The sequence below is a fragment of the Amia ocellicauda genome, chromosome 7 (genome assembly GCF_036373705.1).
Source record: "Amia ocellicauda isolate fAmiCal2 chromosome 7, fAmiCal2.hap1, whole genome shotgun sequence".
NCBI classification, from domain to species: Eukaryota; Metazoa; Chordata; class Actinopteri; order Amiiformes; family Amiidae; genus Amia; species Amia ocellicauda.
In genome coordinates this window covers 38,072,804-38,083,359 of record NC_089856.1, presented here as the reverse complement: position 1 = coordinate 38,083,359, position 10,556 = coordinate 38,072,804, and the positions used below count along the sequence as shown (strand labels likewise).

At 40.0% G+C, this 10,556-nt stretch overlaps 1 protein-coding gene across 1 annotated transcript; it reads right to left on the bottom strand.

Moving 5' to 3' along the window:
* Nucleotides 1–830: 830 nt before the first annotated feature.
* LOC136753898 (extracellular calcium-sensing receptor-like) lies at nt 831–9,235 on the bottom strand. Its single transcript, XM_066710278.1, has 4 exons — nt 9,164–9,235; nt 8,946–9,065; nt 7,952–8,120; nt 831–2,201 (listed from the first exon to the last, which is right to left on the bottom strand). The coding sequence occupies exons 1-4, from the start codon at nt 9,233–9,235 to the stop codon at nt 1,240–1,242; spliced, it is 1,323 nt and encodes a 440-aa protein (XP_066566375.1). The 3' UTR covers nt 831–1,239.
* Nucleotides 9,236–10,556: the final 1,321 nt, after the last annotated feature.

Genomic DNA, 10,556 nt, shown 5'->3' with positions numbered 1-10,556 from the left:
AGGGCTGACAAACTGGCTTTTCAGCCCTTGTGAAAAAGGCAATGAATACAAATTCTGCAAGCAGCAACATTGATCACTTTTTTTTCCCCCTATCTAGATCCAAAGGACTTTAGGTCAAAGCACTTTTATAGTGCAATGCAAATCTCTTGTGATTAAATTAAGTGAAGCACCAAAGCATGAATTCTCTGAGGTGACCTCAGTTTTTCATCACCATAAGCAATAAAGAAAAAAGGAAACAAAATCTGAGTAGCAATTAGTCTTGCAAAATTAATGTGATTGTTTAATTTCCTGAAATTCAAGATATAAAGCATTTATTTATTTATGGCCTTGCATGGTCAGAAAGGAGCTCATATTGAACCACAAGTATTATTTATTTATGTTATGATTTGTTTTTGCAGAAATCAATATGGAGGACAATTTACACTCATTTCAAATACATAATTACAATACTAGTACAAAAAAGTACTATATGCAATTTCAGCCCTAATATGAGTAAAATTAACTATGAGCAAGCACACAATACATTGCATGATTCTGTTTAGTAGTAGATCAAATGAGATCAGAAATGTATTTTTCTAATCAGTGCTATATGCATTGGGCTCAAAACAGGCATAATTACCAATAGTACAGTTAGAGTACTGCAGGTGGCAGACCACAGCATAAAAGCGTTTGGAATACATTATAGATTTTTTTTGTTTTATATGTTTATGTTAAATGTGCAGGTATACTTACTGTAAGAAACTATTTATTTTAAATGTATACATGTTTTTTGTATATTTGGATTTCATTACCATTACAAATTGAATGAGGTTTACATTAACTATATTAACTTAAGATACTAATTTAGATTGGTTATCCCATTTAAAATCAAAATATATTTAAATTAATTAGTTTTCAAAATATACCAAAATTTATTTTTGTACTGGAATAAAGAACTGGCAATCCATAGTTTTTGTAATGCCATTCTTATTGTGACATTAAAAATGCCTAAATATAATGTTTATAAGATAAACAGACCTACAGAACAGATTTCAAAACCCTGACAGTAAATTTAAAAAAATACTAAATGTCAGCATTTTGATGAACAGTCTTCCTTGATCCTACTACACAACTAACACATACTATGTTTTCGACTTCTAAATGGAAATTTGAAATCAGCATTTTAATATGATTCCAGGTATATAAGGACGAGACAAAATCTGAGCTGCGTTGAATATATAATATGCCAGTAGTCAATTACTAAAGTGATTTAGAGGGCACTTTACCCATTAAATGCTTTTTGGTATTCGTCTCAGGTTTTAGTAAAATAATGTAACATTTTGGTAAAAAAATACAGAAAAGCAACCCATAACTTGAAGCCAAAATAGCAAATATTTCCACAGCTACAGTGAACTTCCCAGGAGAGCTGATATAAGCTGGGATAAAGGTGATCCAGACTGCACAGAATATGAGCATGCTGAATGTGATGAATTTGGCTTCATTGAAGTTATCAGGCAGTTTACGAGCCAGAAACGCCAACACAAAGCACATGGCAGAGAGGAATCCAATATACCCTAACACAGCATAAAACCCCACCGCTGATCCTACATCACACTCTAGAATTATTTTATCTTTGTAGTACTTTATATTTTTGTGAGGAAAAGGGGGTGATATTGTCAACCAAAGGACACAAATCAGGACCTGTATGAGTGTGAAAGCAAGAACACTTAACCTCTGCTGTGTGGGCCCAAACCATTTCATAATATTATTGCCTGGCAGTGTAGCCCTGAAGGCAATTAACACCACTATTGTTTTCCCCAGAACACAAGAGATACACAGGACAAATGTGATGCCAAATGCTGTGTGGCGCAACATACAGGACCACTCAGAGGGCTGGCCAATGAAAGTAAGAGAGCAAAGGAAACACAGAGTTAATGAGAAGAGCAGGAGGAAACTAAGCTCAGAGTTATTGGCTCTCACTATTGGGGTATATCTGTTTCTGAAAAATATTACAGCTATTGTTAATGTAAGGCAAGCTCCAAATATAGAAAATGTTACTAATAGTATTCCCATGAATTCTGAAAAAGACAAAAACTCAATATTTTTGAATATACACCCATTTCTTTGTTCATTTGATCTGTAATCCAATGGGCATGTTGTACAATCCACTGAATCTGAAAGTAGAAAGAATAACCTAAAGTTATTGTTTAATCTTTCCGTCTCTAACAAATTAATCACCAGAATTCACCCATTGTTAAATATCAATAGTTTCATACATGTTTTTCTGGTAACACTTCAAAATAATGGGCATTAATTATTAAGTTATTAATGTGTGATTCCCACAGGAATCACAAATCACTGCTGCATGCACCTCCACAGAGTTCTGATGTTGATCACGTGTATAAGCCCTAACCCCAAACCTAGTCTATAACCCTATCCCTAAGCCTGGCCCTAACTTTATACCTTGTCATTAACAGGGAGACTCAGATGAATTGCATAAGGAATTCATGTCTTATTCCTGTGGTAATCATGTATGAATTCATTAAGAATTGGTGCCCATTACTGTGTTATCTATTTACTTAAAGTGAAACTAGCACGATTACCAAAATAACAGTTTATAACAGTCTTTCTGTGTTCTTATAGTGTATAAAATACATGCCCCTCCCAGATTGTCAATCATATATGCAACTTTTAAAAATGTACAATTTTAAACCTATCACAAAATATGCTATTTTTTGATTATTGATAATATTTTTTTGTTTACTATTAATATAATACAGAAAAGTGAGTGTAACAAAAACAAATACATTTTAATCTTGGTCATTGTATGTTGGGTGCATTTGTTCTGTTTGGATACCTACAGAAGCAAATGTTTTATGGTGATACACAATTTATTTTTGTTTTTGCAAGTGGCACACTCTGTCACCTCAGGCTGGAGTGTTGCGACAGGTTTTATTTTAAATTACCTTTCTTATTGTAAAACACACAACAAACTACTTAGAGCAGGTTGTACTGAAATAAGAAAGTGAATACTTACCTGGCAAACACACACTGTAACATGCATTACTGTGCATTTGCCAGTTCATACAAACCAATGTAAGCCAGTTGCATGACCAAGTGATGTTGGAATGCACTGCGATCAAAGTGACCACTGCGGATTGCTGTTTATCTTGATAAAAGTTGCCGTGGGGTCGCATTCGAGGATGTTATGACACACCACATCCAAACGAACTGAGAGAACATGCATGGAGTTTGACATCTGACATTATTTGGTAAGTTTTACATTTTAAAGTTGCCTATATGATTGGCTCGATCTGGAAGATGTATGTATCTCACTTTTACAGTATAACAACATGTAAAAACACATTAAACCATAATTTGTGGTTAGCATGCATTTCTCCATTTGGTATACAAGTAAATTATATAAAATGTATTGTTGGATACATTAATATATGTTATAGAGTATGGAGATCATAATCATAATTTACCTGTTGTATTACTGACTTCTCCCTCAGCACATGGAATGCAGTCAAAGCAGCAGATTGGCTTTCCTTTTATAGTTGCTTTACGAGTCCCAGGAAGGCAGCTCTCACTGCAGATTGATTCTGGCACCTGCAAAACAGAAATATGAAGTCAGTGTTTCAGAGTCAGCAATTAGGTTCTTAATACAACAAAGTCGATTTAACTTTATTTAGTTGTTTTATACAAAAACACATTTTGGGAAGTCTGAGTAAACATGTAAATAGCTTACCTTATCTTCTTTACCTGCCCACACAGGACTGACACCATTCATTTCAAACTGCTGGCCTTCTGGTAAAGAAGCATCATATAGACCAATCACCTCAAACATTGTGATTCCCTCCTTGTTCAGCTGCCAGTTCACTAATTCATATCGTGCTGCTGGATCCCCATTTTCATCAAAATGAACCTTCTCTCCATTCCTAGTTGTAAAATTAACCCCCTTTAGATAATGTAGCACCTGGAGAAAAATATGTTGCTTAGATATATTTGTAATATAAACAAAAACAATGAATTAACCAAATAAACAAACAAAAAGCTTTTCAGTGAACGAGATTAAATTCAGTATTTCCAACTATGGTATTTTGAAAATTAAAGTTTTACACTTTTAATTGAAATGCAATATTAAACAATGTTAAATGTTATGCATTATCTTTTTTGTTGCTGTTATTATTATTATTATTATTATTATTATTATTATTATTATTAGTAGTAGTAGTAGTAGTAGTAGTAGTATATGAACCACTTCTCACTTAAAAACCACAAGCAGTAATAAAACCATATTAATTTTAAAGGGTTTACATGCAATATACAGGAGAACATAATTGACTGTGCAAATTGCAATCCATGATTATATATATCATAACACTTTTCTTTACCTGCCACGGTTCTGTCTTGTTTTTGTTTGCACATGTTTTATTATCAAAGGGTCCTTCACAATTTCTGCATGCAAACAGATGGTTTAATGCGTGGGCTACAGCATACACTGCTTTGTACACATTGCTTAGTATCCCCATGTCTGAGACGTCAGTGTATTGGTTATTTATTCCTTTCAAAATCTCATTGCCTGCGCATTGATGTATAGTTGCATTTCTCTTTGAATTCAAACTACAACTGAAAATGCTTTCCCAGAACTCATTGAACCCAGTGTTTCCAGGTATGTTTGATGGACGAGCATTTAGAATGAATTCTTTCAGACCTGGTATTTCTGCATTAATAATTGTAAAGCCAATGGCCCCACGCAGGACTCTGTAATTTTCCTTTGATGCCAGATACCTGTATGTAATCCAGCCTTCAGTGCCCACCCACTGAAGGTCTGTGACATTCTGAATTAACATTTCTTTTACCAATAAATCCATATCCATGTACGTTGTAAAAGCAACAATTACCTTTGAGGAAGATTGTTTTACAATGTCTACAAGTTTTACGAATTTTGATCTAGGATCAGTTGTATAAATGGCCTCTGAATATTCAATACAAATCCCCTCCTGTTGGGCAGCTTTTAAAAAGATAGCCATCCCATTGTTGCCATAATCATTGTCAGTCCTAATGGCCCCAACCCAGGTCCATCCAAAATGCTTGACAAGCTTTGCCAGCGCTCTGCTTTGGTAATAATCACTTGGGATTGTCCTGAAAAAGGTGGGGAACTCCTTCCTGTTACTCAGGCATGTACAGGTAGCTAAATGACTTATCTGTAGCAACAAAATAAGGAATGTGAAATGAAAATCTGTTATATTTATTTATTTTGTTAGTTGGTGCATGAACTGGAGGCTACATTTATTTGTATTATTTGTATTATTTGTCTGTTGTTTAAACTGTAGGTTTTAATCGTCATGGTACTTATAAGATCACCAAAGGCAAATGAACCTCAGAAGAACACAATCTTACAATTTCATATAATAAATAACTTATTTTTCCTATTTAAATGGAAAGACTCAAATGTACTTTTACATTTTGAATGCTTTTAAAATCTTAGGAGTTTTTTTCTTACCACTGGTATTCCAAAGAGTCCCACGGTTCGTGCAATTCCTATTGTTTGTGTGGAACTAGAGTGTCCTATGATTGCATGCACAGTGGTTGGTTTGGTGCAGGACTCATCTAAGAAATTAGTTTTCTCCTCATTCATTAAAGTCAGTGCTGCTTTTATAGACAAACTTACAGTGCGACAGGAATCATATATTTTATAGCCCAAGGAAATATCTGGAAGAATATCTGACCTCTTATTTATTTCTTCAATGGCAAAGATCATTGTTTGAGGATACTGTAATTCTGCAGGACTTAAACTGCAGGAGAAATGCATTGATTAATTTCACAAATATAATGTGATTAAGATGATGTGAATGCTTATAAATAATCATCATCATACTAATACTACTACTTCTACCACTGCCACATGCATTTGAAATGTGTATTATATTAATACAAATATTGTAGGTATCATTTTTGTATATAAAAAACACTTACCCTTTACATTGTATTTGCCCTGGGTTGGCTTTAAATTCTGGATTCACAAGGATAGGGTTTACATGGAATGAAAAAACACCTCCTATAATGATGTCGCCTTCTTTTGAAAACTGAGGCAGGTCTTGTGTTCCATAGGGCTGACAAACTGGCTTTTCAGCCCTTGCAAGAAAATAAATTAGAACTATTTGTGCAAGCAGCAACATTGATAGCTGTTTAATTTTCCCCATTTAGAGCCAGAATACATTAGGTGAAAGGGCTTTTATAGTGCAATACAAATCTCATGTGTTTAAATTAAATGAAGCACCAAAGCATGAATTCTCTGTGGTGATCTCAGTACTTTAATCTTCTTGAGTACTAAGACATGAAAGATGAAATCTCACTCATAGCCAAATAATTGCTGATTGAATCTCATTTGCTTACCTTTGTGCATCCTCAAGTTAGGAGGGAATTTAACTGAATAGAATATATTTAACAGCTAATTTTAAGATTTCATACATTTCTAATTTTACATACATATAGGGCCTTATGTGTATTATGAGGATTACATCTCATAATTTAAATTGTTTTCAAATATCTCTCAGATGACACATTAAACATTGACAGGGAATATCTCTGTGTCAGTTCTGGATTGGCATACCCAGAAATAAATGCTCCATAATCCTGTGTTCATTTTTTGCTTAAACTGTTCCCATTGTGTCTATTAGAATATTATTTAATCCCCCAATGTATTTTAGCTCTATTATTTCACTGTTATTTATTTTATTTTGCCTTTTTTGGATTGTGCTTGTTTATTCATGTACATCAGAGAAGTGATGGAAAAAGCTATAATGTAAATTATTAAATATAGGTAATTAAATAAGACAATGTTAACAATCATGTAATACATATGCTATCATTCATATATTACAGTACCTGAAAGTCTACACCCCCTTAAATGTTTATATTAATCTAATTTATCTACACATCCTACCTCAGAGCTTCCAAGAGAAAATATATTCTAGAAATATGTAGAAAATGTATTAAACATAAAAACTCAAATGTATTGGTTGGAAGTGTTCACCCCTTTGTAATAGCAATCCTAAATTAGCTCAGGTGTAATCAATCACCTTCAAAATCAAACACCAAGTTATTTTTCAAGTTGGAAGCACTGCCCAAGGGGGAGGGGTTTCTGCACACTGCCGTAGGAAACTGATCAAAACGTCACTCTATCAAAGCTGCCATTGGCCCCTGCTCTCGTCACTCAGAACAGGTCCCTTCCCACATCCTGTTCCATAAAACATGACCACAGCGCAGGTTCATCCTCTTTTGCCACTTTGCCTGGACCGAGAATGTGAGCTCTCTGTGTCTTGTCCATGCATTAGACATGCTTGTTATTATTGTTTACAAATATTACTATTACCTTTTCAGTTGGTTGGCTTCAGGGCTGTGCTGCCACCACCATTTACTTCTGTGTCTATTTGTATTGTTTAGTTATTATTATTGATAGCTAACTTGACTCTGTTCCGTCCTCGCTCCGGGGCTCCGGTGTGCTTCGGTTTCATTTTCATTCACAAGAAGAGCCTTTTAAAAATAATAGTCGTGTTTATATAGTGCCTTATATATTCCGACTGCTTGCTGTGTTGGTTTTTTGTCCACAGGGCTTTTTCCTCCACAGCAGGAGCGATAGCAGCGGTAGTAAAATCTGAGGCCCAGGCTGGCTTTGAATAGTAGGATGGACCAGATCTGCGCTCTCCTGGCCGCGCAGTCAGCACAGGCAGCGCAACAGGTGTCGCCCCCCCCCACACCATGACGCTCCACCGTCGGTTCACACCGCACTGGTAGAGACTGAGGGGAGTCTGTCTGCCCCATCCCAGGATGAGGGCAGTGGACGGGCCACCTGGGAGAAGGACTGCCTGTCTCTGGGTCATCACGAGGACTCAGAGCTGTAGGTGGAGCTCATGGAGGAGGAGTTGGTCACTCCCACCCTTCCTCCTCCATTGAGCGTGGATACCCCTCCTGCTCCCGCGGTACAGGACAGGGAATTCTGGGCAGTCATTCATTTCAGTCATCTGAAAGATGCTTACTTTCACATCCCCATTGCACAGGCGCACAGGAAGTTTCTCCCCTTTGCCTTCAAGGGCCGAGCGTTTGAGTTTGCTGTTCTCCCCTTCAGCCTGTCGCTAGCCCCACGCACTTTTTCCAAGTGCATGGACATCATGTTAGCCCCCTTTCGTTTTCAGGGTGTGCACGTCATCAACTATCTAGACGACTGGCTGGTTTGTTCTCACTCGAGGGAACAGGTTCAGGAACACACAAACCTGATTTTAGGCCGCCTCTCAGAATTGGGCCTTTGGGTCAATTGGGAGAAGAGCCGCCTGACACCAACTCAGCAGGCACAGTTTCTTGGACTGTGCCTCAATTCCGTTGCCATGCTCGCCACGCTGGCGCCAGAGAGAGTTGCCTCAATACGCACGTGTCCATATCAACGTCCTGGAGTTACAAGCTGTACTCCTTGGAATGTCTAATTTACTGCCGGTCCTGTGGGACAGACATGTTCTGGTTCGGACAGACAATACAGCGGTGGTCGCCTATATCAACTGGCAAGGGGGTCCCCGGTCGCGCAGACTGTTCTGTCTAGTGCGCCATCTGCTTCTGTGGGCGCAGCCACGGTTCTGCTCCATCAGAGCAGTTCACCTCCTAGGCCTGGCCAACACGGTGGCGTACCTCATCTCTCGGGGAGGCCCCCCAGTCTTGGAATGGCACCTCCACCAGTCTGTGATACAGCAACTGTGGAGCCAGTTCGGCAGGGCGGACGTGGATCTCTTTGCCTCGGTAGAGTCCACACACTGCCCACTATGGTTCTCCATCCAAGACCGCTCAGGAACCCTAGGGATCGACGTGCTAGCCCACACGTGGCCGTGGTGGTCCTGGAGATGGTCAGGAGAGAACGAGCAACAATTCTGCTGATAGCATCTCGGTGGCCTTGCAGATTTTGGTTTGCAGACCTGATCGTCCTCCTCCACAGAGAGCCTTGGCAGCTCCCAGTAAGAGCTGACTTGTTGTCCCAGGTGCAGGGCACACTTTGGCACCCCAATCCGGCCCTCATCCAACTCTGGGCTTGGTCCCTGAGTGGGAGCGACTGATTGCCTGGGGTCTGTCAGACACGGTAGTAGCCACTGTTCAGTTGGCAAGAGCTCCCTCTACGAGGTCGGAGTATTCCTACCGCTGGCGGACGTTTAGCACCTGGTGCGAAGATGGCGGTCAAGACCCAATTCATTGCCCCAATCAGGGCCATATTGCAATTTCTACAAGAGCTGTTGGACTAGGGCAAGTCCCTATCCACGCTCAAAGTGTATCTGGTGGCCATCTCCGCATGTCTCATTTTTAAAGGGAGCTCAACGGCTGCAGCCTCCTCGCACCCCATCACTGCCCGCATTGCGTCTTCATGTAGTGCTGGACGCACTTTCCCAAGCCCCGTCTGAGTCACTGAACTGAGCTGGAGCTGGTGTCACTTAAGGCTGCGTTTTTGCTGGCAATCACCTCTATAAAACATGTGAGCGAGTTACATGCCCTGTCCATACCCATCATGTGTCTGTTTTGCGGGGGGTTGGTTCCAGGGTCACGCTACGGCCTAACCCTGTATTCCTCCCGAAAGTGCTGTCTCCATTCCACGTCAACAGGCCTATTGAATTGATGGCTTCAGAGCAAGAGAGTCGGCTTCACCTGCTCTGCCCTGAGCGGGCCCACAGGTGTTATTTGGAATGCACTAAGGACATTCGGCGCTCAGACCAATTGTTTGTGTCTTATGGAGTGCAAACACAGGGCCAGGCGCTTTCAATGCAGCGCCTCTCACATTGGATTGTGGACACCATTACCATCGCCTACGAGTCCACCGGAACCCCGGTGCCTGAACATCTGGTGGCCCACTCGACTCAAGGCATTGCCACATCTTGGGCCCTTTTTTTGGGCCGAAATTTGTGCGGCTGGCCTGTACCACGCTCTGTATATATATAAAATATGTTAAACAGCAGGACTGTGGCTCCGTCTAACCTGTGCAGCATGGAGCTCACTGCCGCTGTTCCCAGCTGATAGCGCTCTAGTTTCACTGCCTCGCTGTGTATATAGTTCCTTGGTCAGCAGGTCTGTGGCCTGCTCTGGCTCTGTTACGCCATGGAGCAAGGGGACCATTGCTGTTGTCCTCCAACGGAGGGCGCTTGAGGTTCTCCAGTGCCCCGCTGTGTACATAGTTCATTATTCACATGCTAAGAGCTGTAGTTGCCCTGCGCTAGCTGTACTATTCGGCAGGCGTCAACTGCTCCTGTGTTTCCACAAGTGGCGCATGAGCTGGCTCTTGCACCCCATGTTGAATATAGTTCGTTTGTCATGACATGGTCAAGCTGGTGTGGCCATGCTTCTAGCTGTGCTAGTGGAGCAAGCGGCCACCGCTAAGACGTCCCACGTGTGGGATATAGTTCATTTGTATGAAATTTAATTGTCAGCACAATAGAGCTCCACTCTGTACTATTCAGTTGAGTTGGATGCTCCTGTGCTGCATGCTGACAAGCTTGAAGGTTTTGCTGTCACACGATATGTACATATTGTATATTCTTGTTCAG